We start from the raw sequence: 20,891 nt of genomic DNA on the forward strand, positions 1-20,891 counted from the left end.
TGCTGGTCGTGGGTTTCCGTGAGCAGAACATTTCTACTCACCGAGGATGGAATATGACAAGTGCCAATTGACGCCGAACAGAGAATTACAGGCAAAGAGCCCCATTACGTCGCAGTATTGTAATGGCGCAATTCGGATCAGACTCTGCGTTATTGGCGGCCCACTTCTAACCGACAGGGCCAGAAACGGCTTCAACCACATGCTTTAATGCGGGATTTAATTCTAGCCTGGGAATTTATGATTCGAATAATACGAGAAAGAAAAAAAAAACCTTGGGAGGCAGAGATGGTGTCTTTTTTCCCAGTCATATTAGCAGGGTTATGGAGTGTGTTGGCCACGAAAGCAGGATGCCGTTTGGAGTTTGTTTAAAATGTGCGCTAATGACGCGCATTAATCTTACCTTGTAGGTTGGGTGCCATGGATCCTTCGGGGAAAATGCCGTCCTTCATATACACCAGGAGCTCCTCCCCTGCTTCAATGTCCCGGACAGCTTTATAATAAATCTGACGAGAAAGAGAGAAGGAAAGAAAGAGGGAGGCTTTCAGTCCACATGGAATTAATAAACCTGGACCTCGACATATTTATTGTGGCGGATAAACGAAAGACGTACTGCTGGACCGATGAGCGTATTCAAAAGGTTGCTTTCAAAAAATAAATAAACGCCGTGTTGAAAATAGGATTCTCCACAATGCAGCAGTTCTTTTTGAGACGGACTTTGTTTAAAATATTTTACAATTTTTTTTAGGCCTTTTAATTTAATTCATATTAGACAATTGTATGTTATCTTCTGTCTTATAATAAAAAAATAAAACCAATACAGTTGCATTATTTCACGAACAATTAAAAAATAAATAAAATCTTGACAATGCAAATACAACCCCAATGAAAGTAAACAGTTGGCCGAATAAACGAAAGTGCATTTATTTTTTGAATTTTTGAAATTGTTGAATTTGTTTTTACGTCTGCAGAAAACCGGCAAAATATGGAGCTTACCACGATCTATTTATCTGACCAGGGCCATATAATATGCATGATCGGGCAAACAATAATGCTCTATTATGCGTGTTTTGTTTTGCCAGATATAAAGACAAGGAAAAACTAAGGAGTCAAGTCCATTCAGAGCCGAGGCCTTATCGAGAATCCATCCAACGTCTCACAAATCCGTGTAGCACACAAAGCGTACACACACACACACACACACCAGTCGGAAGACAATTCATTCAAACCGGTCATAATTAACAAGAATAATAAAACGACGCTCACGGCTGCTTGCAGACCCCCCCGCGCCCCCACCCGATCCCCGCAAAACACAACGGCACCGCCACTTCAAGGTACAGAAGTTATGATCTCTCAACACTCGGGGGCGCTCTGCACCAACTGAACGATGTCAACACAACAAGGGGGGCACACACACACACACACACACACGCGCGCGCCCGCGCACGGAGTGGCCGGAGAAACGAACTTCCAAGACAAGGCGCTTACAAGGATCAAAGGCCCCGAGTCGATGAAAATATCAGGTATGGTTATTATTATTATTATTATAAATGTTATTACGCTATTTATAACAATCATTCCACACACAGCGGCCTCTCTGCGCTGTAGCGATCTGACCTTTCTTTTCTCCGTGAGACCGAGGAGTTGCGAAAGTTGCGCGGCGCTGCGGAGAGCCTCCAGCTGCAGTAGCACGTCGGTCCCGGCGGAGTTGGCGACGCAACCCATAGTCGGTGTACCGGAGAGGGAGCGGGCCGCTGGAGGCGGACAGGGCCGCGGAAAGGGGAGGTCGAGGAGCGGCGGACGGTGCGGTGTGTCTCCCTGTGGCTTGGATGAAGCCCGGCGCTCCTCTGCTGGCCCACTCTCTAATCTAGTCAGTGAGCGCCTCTTCGGTGATGATGATGAGCCTCTCTCGCTCTCCCCCCTCTCTCTCTCTCTCTCTCTCTCTCTCTCTCTTTCTTACTCTCCCTCTCTCTCTCCCTCTCTCTCTCATTAGTGATTCCCCATTGCCCCTCGGTGCTCTGTCGGTTACCCGTCGGCCACTCCTCCTCGTCTTATCTCCAGCCAGAAGGATGGAGGGATCTGCAGGCGCAGACCCCTCCCTGCACCTCCGATCCCAGCAGCCGCTTTGGCCGCTTGATGAATTTGTTGTTGATGTAGATAATGGATAAAGCAACCTGACATACTTGCACGGGGAAAACGAATATATATATATATATATATATATATATATATATATATATATATATATATATATATATATATATATATATATATATATGCAATTTTTTTATTATTAGCGATATTTAAGTTTGATTTTAATGCTGAATTATTATTGATGTTGAATGTGGCCATTCAGTGGTTCGATTTATTTATATTATTTCGTTCAATTTATTTCACTCAGGACTAAACATAGCTGCACAAATTAATCAATTCCCCAAACTCGGAGGTCGAGTTAGGATTTATCGGTCAGAATACTTGGCCTACTTTGTTTGAAGGGGATATTTGAATACATATTGCACTAAATAAAAGTCTGTTTTTATCGTTCATCGTCCATGTGTTTTTTTTTTCTTAATCTATAAGTGAATTGGAAAGAAAAGGAAAAAAAATGTCAATATGCAAGACACTAAAACGTGAAAACTACTTGAATTAACAACAACTTGAAATGACATTTGATTTATTTTCGAAAACTTTATATATGTCGCTATATTCCAAATGTTTTGAGCTTAATTGGTTACGTTAATGACACACCTTCCTCATCATGACAGGACAAAGGTTAGAACGTAATACGCTGATATGAGTTTTTTTCTTTTCAATGAGCCAGTTGATGAACGAGGAATGTTTAATTACACTCCTAACGAATGTTCTTCATGTCTGCCGCATTTTGGATATTTCATGAATCTTTGTTTGTGTGCGTGTGTTCTACAGAATTCAACACACTCAGATCTGTCTTGACCTCTTCCCATCTCTGTCCAGTGTTCAGTGGACAGATGCCTCATCGATCACTGCCAGCCGCAGGGCCCGCCGTAATCCCCCACTGTGGCCTCAAACACACACACACACACACACACACACACACACACACACACACACACACACACACAACAAACAGTGTTGGGAAGGCCTCCACTCCAAAACACAAAAGATGAAGGACTGACAAGAAGGTGGACAAGGTTCATCTTCTCTTCAACCCCCCCCATCACCTACCTACCGAAACACACACACACACAACCCCCTTGTGTTCTCTCAGTCGTTTCATTCACAATACGCAACTTGGCCTTCGAACCGCTGAATGGCCTCACTCATGCACCAGTTGTGACAGATTGTTGGGAAATATTTAATAGTGAGACAGACCTGCACACTTTATATGTTACAGATACATTTCATGCATCAGAAAAAAAACCTTAGTGCCTTACTCAATATTCAAGGTCAGGATGAGATAAGGTGGACTGCGTCATCTTCCGAAGCACCAGTTTGAAATTTGGTTTTACTCACTGCCTCTCTGATCTTATTCTTGTCAGTTTTGATAAAAACAGACACATCTTGCGCTCGCGGCGGTGATTGAGCTCATTTATTTGTATTGTGTTGAGAGTCCATCTGAAGTGGCTGAATTAAACTAACAAAACAAAAAGAATGTGCTTCACACACACACACACACAAAATAGAGAAACTATTGATTTGTTTGGCCATCATCTAAAGTGCAAGCAGAACAAAGAGAGAACAGTCACTGGAAACGTGTGCGTGTGTGATGACTGATCAAGAAACATCTGTGAATGCGCACACTAGCGCAAGCTGTGTCCAGAGCACATTTACTGCACCCAATGTATGTGAAAACATAATATTTCACTAAATTACTACATGACCAAAAATATCTAAATTATGCATGATCTTGCAAACATTTGTTCACCGTACATCATTAATGACAAACAAATAAATGATCCACTTTCTTTAAAAGGTTACTTTCCGCATTTGAATTTGCCCCATGTGCACATATTTCCATAAACTCATGCATTGTGCATGCAGATAAAACAAAGGAAGAAAATCCACAGAATAGTCTGTTAAATTATACATTTTAGCACTGAGTGGCTGTGTACGTGTGTGTGTGGTAAATAAATGATAGGGTCATACCTTTGAGCCAGTGCACCAAGCAACTGGTCAGGCAAACAAAAGCAAAGCTGTTCGCTAAGTACAAATAACTGCAAAACACATCAAAAAACAATCATGCACGTGGCCTCTCTGGGTCTGATAATTCTCCACAATTTTCGCCGGTGCCCTGATTCTTTCTTTGACATTGTGTGGCAGTGGCAGGGGGCACTGATGTGAAAATCTTAAAAGGATTAGAAGGGTTGGTGTTGCCAGCCAATTGGTGCTTGTCAATCTCGGAGGCCCCAGTGTGTTCCCTCTCTCCCCTGGTCCAAGCTCCCTTTCTCTCTATCGGCCAGGCTTAATGTCTCAAGCTTTTATGGACACACTGGCCTGTCCCTCCGGTGTGACAGACTGACAGGTGGCAGATCAAGACACGAGGACAGAGAAAGGAGACAAAGACAGCGAGGAACAGGCGGCTCGAGGCCGAGGCAGGAGGGGAAAGAGCCATGTAGGCCGGGATTAGGATACAAATAAGAGTGGAGTGACAGGAATGTGGAAGCACACAAGCATATGGATACATTTGGCTACTGCCATCGTTTTCATGGTTTGATTCTCGCCCTTTGTTTTGAACCGACAAATCATTCTCATGGCTTCTTTTGATGTATTTTTGTGCGTCCCAGTACATGTCAGTTATCATAAAAGTCCAAACTCTATACTAAGTAAAATAGGGAAATGTGTGTTACGTACTGACATAGCGACATCCCTGGTATTTCATTTACAGAAACTGCAAAAGGACTCAGCAAAGCAGAAGAAAAAGAAATATGCTTCTATATTGCAGGAGTAAGTAGCGGCACACAGACGTAGCGTGGGGTTGGGGTTAGGGCCTAGTTAAGCAGTTGGGCTTTTATGGGCACTGACTGGGCATCTTTCCAAAAGTATCCCATGCCATACCCAGTGAGAGAGAGAGAGAGAGAGAGAGAGAGAGAGGGATAAAGAGAAGGAGAACTGGCAACTGGCCCAGCTCCAGACAGTAGTGCCATTCCTTGGTCATTACCAGCTACCAGCTTGCTACCAAATTATGATCACACAAGCACAAGCATGCACACGTGTATCCAGACCGATTTACCGAGTGGTCAATCTCAGAAGGTGGTAACGAATGACCAATCCTCCTTTTGCCTTTTTGGGTTTTTTTTGACAACCAAGTGCTCATTTAGAGCAATAATCCAGCCAGGGCATGTCGATCACGTCACTCACCTGGTCTCCGGTGAGATGGCAGGCGGCGAGGTTCTGCTCCTCAAATGACGGGGCAGAGCGGACGTATTTGAGCCAGCTGCTGCCGGTGGCGTCCGGGCCTGTGTCAAGCGCAAACTTGACGTTGCCCATGTCATCCACCACCTGTTGGAGAGCAACAGGTCAGATATTAATACAGAGTTAAAATCTTTTGTCAAAAATGAAATCCAGAAATATTTTAATAAACCACTTTGTGGAGGAGGTTATTGGCCGTTTGAAGATGCAATTGAATATAAGGCAGGGCACAATTTAGCACTCTAAGGCAGCTTTTTGTAAAGGTTTTCATTGAGTGAAGCATTTTGCACGCTGATATTGCGCTGCTGAGCGCCTTAACTTTTTATGCTCTACCCACACAGCCTTTTGAACAGAAAACAGCAGGCCTGAGGGCAAATTAGTGTGGTACTTAGGATTTTGGTTAAGTTGTCTTTGTTCATTTAAACTCTACTATTTACCATTAGGTTGCATGCAGTTTATGGTGTGCATTAAGCAAAGTCAGCACTGAGTCTGGGGTTGCCTAGCAACAATTCATGCAAAACAATTTAGCAAACTGCAACAAAAAAAAGCCCACGTCGGCAACAAAACAAAGGCAATGAGGTGCCCCTTTGGTTTTTAACCTGCAAAATGTGCTCTGTCTGATCAAAGCTGTGCCAGGAGTCGAGTCCGTCAGTCAACTTTAAGACGCAGAGGCAACATGTCAGTTGGTGTTGGAAGCGCCTAACCCTGTCAATCCCAACAAATGGAAGAGGGAAGAGCGAAAGGATGAGAAAGGAGGAGGGAGTGGACAAACTGTGGCTTCTTTCACTAGTCTAAAGACTTTCTCTGGCACATATTGATCACCCTTTGTAACCCCTGGGCCCCCCTGAGACTTCGGGAGCGGGTTTCGTATTACCCGCTTTAACAGAGAATGATGGAGGATGGTGGTCGAGGTGGAGGAGGAACAGGAAGAGGAGGAGATGAGAAGAGGCGTTGATTGTTGAGCACAAAGTGAGGGGAAAACCAGGAAGGAGTAACAATGCTCCACACGTAGGACCCCCTTCTTCCCACAATTGTGAATCATGAAGGATTCCAGAGAATGAACATAAATCCTCAAACTTGCCAAAGGAACAGATATTAGAGAACAACTGCAGAAGGCCATTCTTTTGAGTGCATTTGTGTGTGTGTATTGGTATGTGGGTGTGATGGACTCTGTGAATCATGTGGCAGCTCGGCTGGAACCCTCTCCACCAGTGTGGAGAAAGGGGGGGGGGGGGGGGGTCCGATTTTGCTGCAGCACCGCATGTAATGCTGAGCCTGTGTGAATCCTCCAGGGAAAACTAGCTCGAGACAGGACAACTCCTCCAATTACAACTCCCAATCAGCCGGGCCTGAGTTCAGAGCTGACCTCTAGCTCGACTCTCTGCGCGCCTAATCACGGTGAAATGTCTGCTGTAGGAAATTGAGGTGTGATGGAAAAGAACCAACAAACCATCTGACGTTTTTAGATGTACAAAGTTCGTGAACCTCTCTAACTGGCCTGCTTTGATAAAAGGCATGTTGGTGGTTTGTTTTTTTCCCAGCTCGTAAAGTGTGAATGGTCATGTTCTTGTTGTTTGGGTGAGCGCTCGCAGAAGGTGTATTTTTGTGGTCGGGGGCGCAGGTGGAAAGTTTGGTGAGTAAACATGTAAGGGGTCTGGTTGGAGGTGTCGAAGAACTGCCATGTGCTGGTTTGTACAAATACGGCAACCGTTGCAGAGCAATGCATGTGCGCTCAGTTGAGTTATCATCTTGAGGTGACAGAAATGTTTCTACCTTTGAGACAAGGTGGGAGTTTATCCTCCTCATTAAATGTGCCTGTCAGGACCACAGGCCTCAAATGAAATAACTTTACTGATTACTTTAATACTTATTACTGTTTATGATCAGATTCGGAGAAGTGGCCATTTGTACATCAGTTTCTCAGATATTCAGCAGCAAATAATAAGCTAATGTGCACATGCAGTCCCCACTCCTCACTTTCACCGCTTCAGCTTCCACGTCACAATTTAAACAATCTGCTCGATCGAGTCCAGGTCTTTATTTCATGTGTGAAAACAGTCACTGAAAACTAACCAGGCATACCTCCTAACACCTACTACTCCACCCAACATGTTTTCTGCAGGCGGAGGAGTCAGAGTGCACTTGTCATGTTACTGCCGGGAAGCAGCGACAGGAATCGTACATGTTTTATGGACACATGGAGAAAAACCCAAATCCAGGTGGCGTCAAGGTGGGATTATTTTCTTTTTTTTCTTTTTTTTTAGGGGGAATAGGTGTTCGAAGGGAGGTGGGGAAGTGCGACAGTGCACAGACTGACCCACACATGTATGAATGCTCCCATGCCTATGTATCGGGCATGGGAGCATTCATACACGTGCATTTTGGTCACCCCCTGCTTCTACACACACACACACACACACACACACACACACTCAAGGGTCTGATCAGAGGCCTAATGAGCTGCAGACCTGCATGCTGTGTGTTTTGTATGCGAACATGTGTGTGTGTTTGTGTATGTGTGTTGTCTGGGAGGCCTGCTAACACCCTGTCTCCGGGTGGAAGCCTGATTTATAAGGCTTCAAATGAGGTGCAACAGAGAAGGAGAGCCAGAACAAGCCCACGGCTGATTGTTTGTTTATTTACCTTTCCTTTAAACCCCCCCCCAACGTCACAGCAAGACCTGTGTGGAAACCATCAGCTCCACGAGCAAAGGGAATAGTTGCAACAAAACAAAGCTAAACAGGCAAGTCAAGTTCCACACTTACATTTGATCTCATCTATCAGATCAGAGGCTAGAAACAGGAACTGTGACTCTAAAGATATGAGGAATGGGGGTTTTATTGTTTACAAAAATGTGTATATAATGCTAATGTCTATAACCCCCCCTGCAGTGACTGCAGTCTTTTCATTTGGGCATACCAAGGCCAATGCTGATCTTCTGCCACAGACAACAACTTGCGTACTCTCCACAATTAAAGGGTCCTTCAGGTCTTTTTTGTAGTTTATTACAATTTTGATCATTTCAGAAATCAAAATCCACAACGTTAATTACTGCAAAGAAAATGAAGGCCAAATGTAAAGTTACGCACAGTTTCTTTGAGTACTGAGAGATTATTCTCATCATTTCAGGATAGCTACCTTTTGGTCGTACCTCACCAGACAGTACAATGTTGTAGCCAATAGAAATGATGGGAAAAACCCATGGAAGTAAAAGAAAGTGGTAATAATTGAAGAGAATCATCCTGTAAAGGCAAGTACAGAGAAGAAAAGGCTTGTGACTTGACTTTTGTTCACTTGTATATCACTGATTTATACCCCTAAAACACACTTGAACCTAATATTTTTTTAAATTAAACATAGAAAAATCAGCACACACACTCAAACACTTACATGTACACGCAGTAACTCACTCAGACACACACAAACACACACATACACAGACGTATACACACACACACACACACACACACACAGACACACACACACACACACACACACAGACACAGACACACACACACACACACACACACACACACACACACACACACACACACACACACACACGCACACACACACACACCCACGCACACACACAGACATACCAGCACAACACAATGAGACTTCAGTGAAAGAGAAGCAGCTCTGAGTGGAGAGGATGCAGAGCAAACTCCACAGGAAGCTCTGATAAGAGCACAACACTTATATCGCTCCTCACAACACAAAGGGGAACCTTTGACAGCTAGGAACCTTTAATGGATGTCTCGGCATGCCCTCTCCATCACCAGTTACACCTGATGGATCTGTGTGGCGTTCAGGGCTGAATTAATAGAGGAAAGTTGCTTGTACAGATAGACGTTGGTGACAAGTCACATATTATTTTTGGGTTGACGGAGGGCAGAAAAAAGAAAAGGCAGCTCAAAGCGCAGTGGTGATTGTGATGTGAGACAGAGATAGAAGCACTTATATGTTATTGTGTGTCTGATGTGTGATCTTAATGCTTTGCTGCACTGCCCTGGGTCTCAGTGTGTAAACACACCCACATTTACATGAATATCTATATGTATGTATATGTCTGTATATGCGCCTGTCATAGTTTCAAACCCCATTAGTCAAAGCAACACGTTTTCCATCTTTGAAAATGGATAAAGTTGTTGTTTTTGTATTATATTCTCCAATGCATTGATTAATCAGTGATCAGTAGTAGTAGTATTGCTATTCTTTTTCAGAAGACATCAGAAGGTGTCAAGATGAGCAACAATAGCAAACCATCTATGTGCAAGTCTAACAAGCATGCCCTTTGCATTGAAGGCCAGAAGAGCAGCGCTGGGAAAATGTAAAGAGAAGGCTGACTTTCCCCCGTTTCACTACGCGGAAGTGGCAAATACATTAAAGGAGGTTATTTCAAAGAGAAAAAGCAAAGAACAAGGAACAGATAACCTTTAATTGAGCCTCTGGTTTTAAATATATCTAGGTGAAGAATATGTGAAAGTGTAGAGACAGACAAGGAGGGCTGCATGCATGTCTCCTTGAAGCAGCTAGGGGGTAGCCTGGAGTAACATCTCTCCAGGTAGAAGAACATACATTGGATTAAAGATTCCAATCCATATGTATCAGATAAATACAACACAATATAAAAATGCTAATTTAAGTATGACTTACATGCATGCGCATAAAACCCACGCTTGGTTTCACTCTGGCGAGAGGGCCGGTCATGGAAACACGGCGGTGACAGTGACAGATTGAGTGGCTGTGAAGTGGACTGCAGAGCTGGTTGTTGGACGTGTTGCAAATTAAGGTGCAGGAAGACTAACAAGACATAAAGAAGTGTGTGTGAGAGTGTGTATCCTTTCTGGAAAAGGTTCTGTTTCCAGTTGGGAGGTCCCTTAATACGCACACACACACACTGACACACACACACACACACACACACACACTGACACACGGGCAGACTAATAAAGCAGCTGAAGGATTACAGGTCCTCACAGCCTGCCATGTGTTTGTGCACATTCACATGCATGTGTATGTGTGCCTTGACTGTGTGTGATGGATGGGGGCCTGCAGAGATGACCCTACCCGGCCACATCACTCAACAGTCTAAATGACTGTGTGTCTGTCCACATTGGTGTGTTACTGTGTGTGTGGAGGTGAGAGGTGGACATGCACACCAACGCACTGCTGTCAGTAAACCTTCTCTTTGACCAGGAATGAAGAAGACAGAGAATAAAAGATGGAAAGAAAAAGAGAAAGAGATCAGTCATATTCTGTTGACTTCGGCCCCCTGGGTGATGATGGAGCTGGGTAGGGATTGTGATCACAAACTGATTTAAGTGTAACTCTATCTTTAATTTGTGTTTTTTAATCAGACTTCTACAAAATGGAAGCTTATTTCTTATTTTGTAGATTTTTTGGACCTTGTGAATCCAGCAAAATCTCTTGTTACTGTAATTTTTCATTTTTCCTCTCCTTGCGCCAGCACCACCACATCGCCTCAAACTTCCTAAAACCATTTCACCTTTACCACTGGCTCTATACACAGTCTTCAATTACATCAATTAAAAAGCCAAACACTAACGATTAGTAAAATAATCGCTGAAACTGACAGCTTGTTAAAATAATACTAAAGCTATTTTGAAGTTGTCTTCAAGAGTTTGTGACACTGATCTACGGCTGTCTGGTCGTTATAGGTTTTTGATTAAATCCAAAGCGGCAGAAACTAGAAAAAGTACTTTGTTGCTTCCTCCTCTCCACAGGAGTCTACTTTGCCGGGAGGAGAGCATCCAGCAGCTTCGGGAGACAGACTCCAGTGAGCAAAACTATATTCCAACTGAAATTCAGCCAGCGCAAAGCAGAAAGCCTGGGGTCTGATCCATGGGGGACTGGCCTAACTCACCGCCGGATCAGCAAACCTTCTGTTGCTGTGGTTACACAGTTGTGTTGCGCTGCTGTTACTCCCAGCGGTGGAGTTTGCACAGGCTGATTATGACCTGCTACAGCTCCGCTAACTCCTCCTCCTCCTCTGAACAAAGCGCTCTCCTCGTGGCCAGGACGGCAAAATAAAAATAAATCCAAACTATCAAATCATAGATGGACCGTGAACATAAAATGTGACTAACAAGCCCTCGGGGAGCTGCTCTCGGTGGACTGAGGGCAGATTGGACGCTACAGAGTCCCACCGTCGCCTCTAAAGGTAGCAATTGCACTTTTTTTAAGACACAGCTTTAATCATTTAAATCAAACAACTGGGATCCTTTGATTGAAATAAAGGATTCAACTATTTCTAGCAAAATATGCTGAGTCCAAATGAAGACAATCAGTAGCAGAGCCAAGAGTTTCATCAAGAGGAGCCGTACTGTGAGTATAGATTGGACCTTTAAAAATAAAGTGTGTGTGTTTGTGTGAGTGTGTGTGTAAGGCCAATTACTGATGGGGGTAATAGTACACCTGTGTAGCCACGTCTGGCAATCTAATGACAGCCAAAGAGGAAATAGGCTGTAAATTCAAAAACACACACACACACACACACACACACACACACACACACAAAGACACACGCCCTCTTATAATGACAAAAACAAAATTGAATAGATATAACGATCCACATCCAAAATTGGATAAACACAAATGGCATTCTTTAGAACATATTTGTTTTTGTCAAAGGCACAAGCGACTAAAGTATCTGTAAAAATGTATGTTTGAAGTGTGATCGAGTGTGCGTTTGCTGTGTGTGAGTGGATGTGTGTGAAGGTGAGTGAAGGCGTGTTAAATGTGACCCATTTTATCTGGGCCGGGCAGCCATCGACATAATTAAAAACCAGGCAGGCAGGCTGGGGAGGGCCTGGGGCCTTGTAAAAACCATCTGGGTTGTAGAGAGTGTGTGTGTGTGTGTGTGTGTGTGTATGTGTGTGTGTGCGTGCGTGCGTATGCGAGCCTGTCTACATGCATTGTGAGTGTCAGAATGTGGCCCGGCTCACTAATGATCCAACTTGCTTCTCTTAAATCAGCGTCTCTGCAGTCGCCGTTGCAGAATGATCATTTGTGGTGGGTGTGCATGTGCCACACTCAAACCCAGCATGTGAAAAGTTCCCGTGGACATCTCCCACACTTACAAAATCATTGGAAAGTCAAATCTCATTTAGTTTGAGTTCCACCCAGCTGACTTTTCTCAACGGTTCTCATGCAGGTGGGATAACGAGCATGGGGATTTCTCATAATGATCAGGATTTGGAGTCCATAATAGCACAGACACAGATTACTAATGACCATTTAATTGCATCAGACCAAGACTTTGTCTTGTTAGACCTGCACTCTTTAGTATTACATCTTACAGAGAACATTTGATTGGAATAAAAGAAAACGCACCAAGTTATTATTATTTCTATGTCTTATTTATCAGATCAACCACAGTTTGTATACGTACACCATGACATTCTCCATCCACACCCAAGTACCTTCCATGAGGTTGTGTGTTCTATGATATCCTTTAACTTTCACAGAAAATACATTTCAAGGATGTTTACACTATGTTATTTGTCCACCTTCACACCACTGCAGGTATGCATGCATGAGCAGGTGGCCATGTGCTGGATTGCCAGGTTAGTGTAACTTCAAACAGGAAGTGGGCAATCCTTAAAAGAAGAGAGGCAGCCGGTTTCAGACTGGACCTCATTAATAATGGTTTTGTGTTATTTACAGCCGCTTGTTAAAAGGCTGGACGAGTGTGTGTAACTGGGTCTGTATGTGTGTGGGTCATGTTGTGTGTATTTGGAAGTGTGTGCGTTTTTATGTAAATGTGATGGGTTACAAGTATGAGTGAGTGCACTGAGGGCACCATCTTACTATGTCTGTTTTACTGTTGGACAGCCTTTTACAGGCCAAGCTTCATGCTATATATTTAGGGCAATTAGTGAGCAGATATACGGGCTCATTATAGTGAAGCAGGTGCAGTGTAAATGGGGAAATACATCAGTGTCACACACTCTGTCGGTGCAGTCTGAAGGCCAAGAGCTGGACAAACAGGAGCACACACATTGAACCAAGTGAGAACCAGACCGAGGGAAGAAATCATTCCATCCATGAAGAACATTTATCACAAAGTTATCACAAAATACTTTAAAACAGGCAAAGCGAGTAAAATAGTTGACTATTAACTGAGAAGGAGGCAGAGTTAGTAAAGTATGGGTTTATTGGCTCAAAGTAAAGCACAGTGAGCAAAGTGGTTGTTTATTGGCTACAGAGAAGTTCGATGGTGTTGCAGAGGTCTCCAGAGTCCACACTCACATCTACAAACAAGAATGTGTTCACTGAAGAGCTACATTTAAGAACAGCCACTACATGTTGGGTTTCCATGAGTTTATAACAATTACTTTCCCAAATTTGATGATTTTATGAGTCCTTCATTGCAAAACAAAGGAACAATCCCAGTGGAGCCTCTAAGTTCAATGTTGGAGGCGCTGAAGTTTAAGTTATTTCTAGAGAACAGATGTGTACGTGTGTGTATGTGTGCATGCATGTTTTTGTACTATTGTAGCACACATTTTGTATTTTATCCAGTTGCAGTGGGATTCAAACCAAAAATCCATACTTTTTTCACAAAATTGGACTTAAAATGTCATGTAATGCATATCAGCTCTAATCGCTTTCTGTTTTCTAAGTTCTTCGTTAGTAGATAGTAAAATAGGTATATACAATGAAACTTCCCGTGCTTGACAAAGCATCTAAATCAATCCGTCCAATGCACCCAATGCCAAGAAAAATGTCAATTAATGAAGAGAGGAAGCTTGTATTCAACACTGACAAAACCTGACCTCCACTCTATGGGCTGACATCGGAAGCGAAAAACAAAAAGGGACAATTCCAGGAACTGTGCAAACACAAATAGGGAAGTGGTGCTTCGTTTTGAATTTATAGAGCACGTAACACCATCAATTATTTATTAACACCCAAATAAAGGAATACTTCCTTCAACAACATTTGCTTTTGTAATACAATAGAGAATGATGAAGGAAGAGCGAAGCAGATCATGCGAGACGAACAAAGGCAGTGAAAAACCGTTCATTTACGATCATATTTATGAGTGATCCAAACCAGACAGGGATTTTCAACATGAACAGAAAGAGACTTTCCCCCAACATGTCAGTTCCTGCTTAGTATCAAATCAACATTGGCCTAATTTATCTGTTGAACTACCTCATTCCTTAAATCTCAGAAAAAGGAGACTAAGAGAAACCAGAGGATGTCTGCAAGCATCTCTTTTAAATTGCATTTTGTAGTGGAATGTCATTTGGTCTCTGGGTTGCAGAACGTTCTTGTGTGTGTTATGAGATCAATGAGTTGGCAGCACAGCAGACAGCTGTGACAGTACAAAGTGAACAGTAGTCTTCTAAACTGGCATTTAAACCGGAGACAACCTGTACGACATGATTGACACTCACAGATTCCTCTTTTGGTCTTTTTGTCTACCTCAATTATTCTCACATCCTCGTCACCCACTGCGACTCCACCTGGGATTCTGCAGAAGGTTTGAATTTTCAGAGCTCAAATTGCCAAAAAATATGCATTGTGAAATAAAGTGGTGCCAGAAAAAAAGTAACAGCTGGCCAGTGCAGCATGTGGCAGAACCCCTGTGTGCCTGCAGGCCTGGTTCTTATTGGAACCATGTGAGCAGAATCCTTGTTTACTCTAACAACCAGACTCCACTTTCTCCTCTCATCACCTAATCTCTCCTCCCCCCCACCTCACCTGAAGCGAATGGCCGGGCCTTATTCCCGAAATAAATCATTTACTCCAGAGTCACACATTTTGAAAAAGAAACAAGACCAATGCAATGGCTCAACAGAAACAAAAGCCTCATTGTAATGGGGTGATACAACATTTTGTTTTTAGATAAATACTTTTTAAAGGTGAGAGACTTGAAAATAAGGGCTCAAAAACCCTTCATAGAACTTTAACCGGCCTTCAAACCCGGCCCTTTTATGAATCATTTTTACTTAATTATTTGTCTATTATTGTATCCATTAAATCTATTTCAATAGTCCATGCTTTTACCATGCTGTAACCAAAAAGAAATCAAGGACAGTAACTCTGGACTCCTGTGTGAGGCGGATGTGAGGCGCGGTGCTCTGCCCAGAAGGATTAGCTTTAGCCACAAAGGTATGCGTGATGCCATGAGACGTGTTACTCTCCTCGAACAGGATTAGGGGAATATCTGGCTATTCTCATCTCAACCAAAGGATAATTTAATGTGTGTGTTCTCATCTGTGCTCTGTGTGTGGCTGCTGAACTTTGGTCTGTCTATCTGAGTGTGCCTCCATGTCCGTCTGCACACATGTAGGCCTGTCCCTCCCCTCCACTGCCCTACAGGGGCTGAGACTAGCCAGGACAGGAGGACCAATAAAACGTACTCTTCCAGTGCTGGGCCTGCTGGCGAGAAGCAAAGGAAAAGACCTATTTCACTGTGGTGTAAACCATTGTTTCATTTCCACACTTCTCTCTCCCTCATTCGGGCTCTGATATGGCCCTGGTTCAAGTGTGAACACAATACAGCTATTGAGATCATGGCTTGCACCTCCTGGCCTGTGGCGAGCTCGGCACTAGCTTCAGCTCGTGCAGCCACCAGCCCATGCTAAAACCTGCTTTCTTTCCTTTGCTCAAATTTTTTTTTAAAGTCAGGATGCTGCACAAGCAGCCTCTCCACAACCCCGTGCCCCCATCCCCCTTCTCTTCATCTTAAGCCCTCACCCTAACTCTTGCTCTGGAGGGCCCCAATGTGCAGGTAATGGATCCCGCTTGACCACCTCCACCAAGAGGCCCATATATACAACTTTTAATTAGGGACGCTCATCCCCTCTCCTGAGAGAGAGGGAAACGGTCTAATAGGCTGGGGGTAGCAGTAAGTGAGTGTATCATGTGTGTGTGTGTGTGTGTGCTGCAGAAGAGCCCTGCAGCCATCTGGTTTGTGTTAGACACGATATTAAGAGCGTGTCAGTGGCCGGGGCCTGGCTGATGGCTATCAATCTGCCCTTTAATGTATGAGGGGATATATGGAGGGATGGATGGATATGGACCCCCTTCCGAGAAGCTAAGGGCTAAACTGGCGCATTAAGGTGATTGAGGCCCGTGGTGGAGATGGGGCCCACGGTGAAGCTGCACAGGGGGCCTCGAGTGCCTTCCTATCTCTTATGGGTTAAAGAAAAAAAAGTGTTAAACAGCAAGAAATCTGCATGGAAATATAAATTAGTGATTTAAATGATTGTATTGATGTATTGTGCAAATGGCATTACAATTGTATAAAAAAATGTATAGACTACAAAATCTAAATTGAATGGTCAGTATATTTATATCATTATTACAGTAAATAGTATTCAGCAATCATACGTGACAATAAGTGGCGTTGGCTTTTCATTTGTGAGAAAGACAAAAGGTATAAAAGAGGCAGTATGGACGAAGAGAGATGAATGAGGAGGAGGAGCAGCTGCTGACACAAGCCCTCTCCCCCTGTCAGATAAGAGATAACTGGGTTGCCAGTGTTTAGACACTCCATTAGTAGTGTCATCAATCACATGCACACACACACACATTAACACAGAGAAACATACACACAGAGTCAGGAGACGGAAGACGATTACTGGGTGTGACACAACATATTGCTCTATTAATGCTTCAAGCATGTCAGACTACATCCTTTTCTCTACAGCTCATCAACCACACACACACACACACACACACACTAAACGATTGTAGCTGCTGGTTATCTTTCAATTCAATACGTCTGCAGCGCACAAACCATGGCCAACCGGCACGACTAAAGACTCCTAATGGTGGCATAAGAACACGAGGCAACAGTTCATCAGCAAATAATGTGCATAAGGGCACCTTTTTTATTACAGTCCAACTTTCCATGTTGTGCTCTGGTCTTTCACAGTTAAGTGGTGATTATGAGATTTGCCAACCCTTTGAAGGATCATCCACTGAACGGGGAAAACAGTAAATATGCGTACAGAACATGGAATGTGGTTTTTGTACATTATTTATTTAATACGTTTAATAAGTTTGAACAGAGCTGCAGCATGGCGTCACAGTTAGTTTTTGCGGTGTTGGGAATCGGTACAGAGGGGCCATGAAGGACAGAGAAAGACTGCAATTACAACTTTAACCTGGAAACTTCTCATTTAAACTCAAACGGCCCATGACATCCATGTCGCCATTAAAGTTACACTACAACAATGACTTTTAAGTTATCCTCTGATTAACGATGCTGTCAAGACAACTTTCTTGTGGCTTTGCAAAGACTTAAAAACTTTTCAGATTGCTCCCGGGCTCCCCATGGTCACACTAAAAGCTAAGGCATAATTTGGCCATTCACTAACAACACTTGGATAATGCTTCCCTCAAGGAACACAATCAGGCATAATTGGCCAATCAACATTGGGAACAAATACAGCAGTATACCTCACGCAGTGAGCCTGTTGGATACTATCATGTGGACAAGGCGTCAAACGTAAAAAATAAAGAGGAAAAGAAGACAATATGGTGATTCTGTCGGCCTGTTTGAAGGGTGATTAAAGATGTGTCTTTTGTTTCAGATAAATGTGGAATATAGGGTTCATAGCAAGAAGCAATAACTTTACATTGCTGACACGTGATGATTAAAAGGCCTACCCTTTTTAATGTATAGCTGTAAAAACATTTGAATCAATATTATGTTTGACCAGGTACATAACACATGTAAAAAACTATTACATTGCAACGTATTGTTTGATCTTGATGTCTCGCTTTTGTTTACATACTAATTACTTTAATTTGACATTAAATTTACAGTTTGTAAAACATTGTAAAAATGTGTATTTGAAACAAATCATCCAAGAACCCTGCAAAATAAACATACAACTCTGTGGTTCTCATTTTTCCCTGAAATGTACAATCGGAGGAACAAAGTATCACCCAGCAAATGGCTAAAACTGATATCAATCATTGAATATTATCAATAACACTGGGAGCACTCAGTGCTACTTGTCATCCATCGCTCAGCACTTCAATATCTTTTATTGACTAACTATCAATCGGTTCAGTCAAAAGGAGTCAATAAAATCATAGCTGGTTTAATTTAGTTTTCTTTAAAACCAATAATATATTATATCCCCAATATTTTAAATTGGGGACAAAAAAACATTTCAGCCGGTTACCGCAATTGCGTGTCTTCTACAAGTATTTTGGGTTCGTTTCAGTACTTTAAGGCATCATGAATGTGTATCTTTCCAGGCACAGAATAAAATGTACTCGATGGAATTAAGACATGTACAGCTTCTGCATGTATTTGTATGGTTGTGGACTTCTGTGTGTTTGTGTCTATGTACAGTAGATCCCTATTAATGTGGGCTTGAGCTTGTTCGTTGTACTAATTACTCCAAAGAGCACAATAGATCTTTTTTCCTATGAGCTCCCCGTGTGCTGGAGCTCGGTGGTCCTTGGGGGTATATGGGAAGTAAACATGTTGACTGCGCCTCCACCCCACCATACCACCATCCACTTACTTCCACACACTTGCAATCAACGGGCCACTCGCTAATTTGGGGTTGGGGCATGTATGTAAATGAAAGGCAAACAAAAGGAGTGGGTGATGGATGACAACAAAGGGGGCTCGGGAAGGGTCCATGTGGGACACTTAGCACCGTGGCACTAATTAAAAAGCCATAGCACCGAAAGCTCTGAGGTAACTCATTAGTCGCAACCCCCCCTCCCCGAGTCGCACGGCGCACCGAGCGCTAACGCTAGGAGAGCCCCATGGAGAAAGAGAGAGCGGACACGTTGAGAGAGTGATGGACGCGGGCATTGTGCTGGACTGAAGTGTCCGTGTGGGCATACGAGCCCAGCCAAATGAGCCTGGTTGCATTAGCCCTCCTGTGCCATTACCCATTAGTTTAGTGCAGGGGGTAGCGCGCTGAAGAAAGGTTACCATAAGCATGGCAATTAGGGCTATAATAGGATAAACAACAACCTGGCCAATGGAGGGAATGGAGCAGAACACATTGCAGGGAATGATTACAGAAGCCGAGGTGGGTTCCTTCAGCCGTATTGATCTGTGGCACTGCGCTGAAGAGAGCTGAAAGTGGCACCCACTGGGCCTCGATGGCTTCTCTGCTCAGTGGACACAATGCCAACAGTGACCAAATGGAAACGGACACAATCAGATGTGCGCAAAGCACACAAACAAGCGCGCAGTCCGCGTTGTGTGTTTGTGGAATGTTGCGTACGCGAGTGAGGCCGCCACCAGTGGCTGGGCCCGCGGTGTGTTTCTCCGCGGCGATTCAATTTATCCGCGCATGAATCGTCACGGCCATTCCCCTGCTGCTCTTTATAAAACACAGGGATCGCCTCACATTTACTTTATTGTTTGACAACAAACCTCCGTAAATACCATTTTCATAGAGGAGGACCAAGAGGAGGAAAACACAGGAGCCAGGAAACAAGTGGGATCAATGGTGCAAAAAATTGTTTTTATCGAATGCTGTGGTTAGCCTTTACTGCAGACACAGATAAGAGAATGTGAGCGAGCAGACCCTGGTGTGTATCTGTGTAGGTGTGTGTGTGTGTGTGTGTGTGTGGCTGGTTGGGAGAGAGAAAATAAATGAGATTATTGACGTTACATGTCAAATATAATTGCTGAGGTTTGACCAAAGAGGAGGTGAGAGCAGGCTTGGTGGGCTCGCTGATCCGTGGGACGCTTCATTGAGGAGAAAAGGCCAAGAGTCACCATTTGGATTGAAACTTTGGGTGTGTTCATAAGTGTGTGAAGCTGTTGGGGAATGAGGTAACCCTGCCTCAACACTGAGTTGTTAACTTCTAAACTTTAGTTTCTTAACACACACGCTCATGTCTGCCTGCACGTCATGATCCCCAAAAAAGGCGTCAGACTCACAGCGTGTCAGATGTAATATGTTTTGATGCTTGCCTGTGGATGTAGTCTAACTCTTTGTAACCCATTGTGTCAGACATTTTGGAAGGTTACTCAAAATTAAGTTGAAATTCTGAAATGGAGATGCACAGAAATGATTACATGAATTAGACAAAATAATGTCCAAATTGACATCTAGCTTGTGTGTGTGCGTTTGTACGTGTATCCACTCATGAAGACATACCCAGAGATGTTTGGGCTTTACAATGGAGTCACACATATTATCTTATTATCCAAACAAATATTCCATTTTTGGAGTGCTTTCCAACACTTTCCACTATTTCTGCTTATTTCCAGCATACATGGTAAACCGCTCTCTCTCTCCTTGAGAAAATCCCAAATCCTAACTCCTAAATTTTTCTTTTTCTTAGATGGCCCTCTGGCTCGATCATTATTTAAATTTCATTGCAACATAAACTTGCAGACAATTCCTTCCTTTTAACAGAGATGTGTTTTGAAGAAAGGAAGTTATGGAGACGTCGGAGAGTATGATAGCTAGAGAGGCCTGAGCTGTCCACATACACATACAAGGAAATATGAGAGGAATACAAATTTA

At 43.3% G+C, this 20,891-nt stretch overlaps 1 protein-coding gene across 9 annotated transcripts in view; it reads right to left on the reverse strand.

Moving 5' to 3' along the window:
• The window catches only part of prdm16 (PR domain containing 16), a 153,921-nt gene that overhangs the window by 17,371 nt on the left and 115,659 nt on the right, over positions 1-20,891 (reverse strand). For 8 of the 9 annotated variants that reach the window (XM_062563949.1, XM_062563959.1, XM_062563955.1 and 5 more), the window contains exons 4-5: positions 5,335-5,475; positions 401-503 (exon numbers count right to left, since the gene is read on the reverse strand). In XM_062563949.1, coding sequence (XP_062419933.1) covers positions 401-503; positions 5,335-5,475 — 244 coding nt within the window. Of the gene's footprint in view, positions 1-400; positions 504-1,614; positions 1,738-5,334; positions 5,476-20,891 lie in introns of those variants that run through there. The other variant, XM_062563958.1, reaches the window with a different exon arrangement.

Source organism: Pungitius pungitius, chromosome 1 (assembly GCF_949316345.1).
Source record: "Pungitius pungitius chromosome 1, fPunPun2.1, whole genome shotgun sequence".
NCBI classification, from domain to species: Eukaryota; Metazoa; Chordata; class Actinopteri; order Perciformes; family Gasterosteidae; genus Pungitius; species Pungitius pungitius.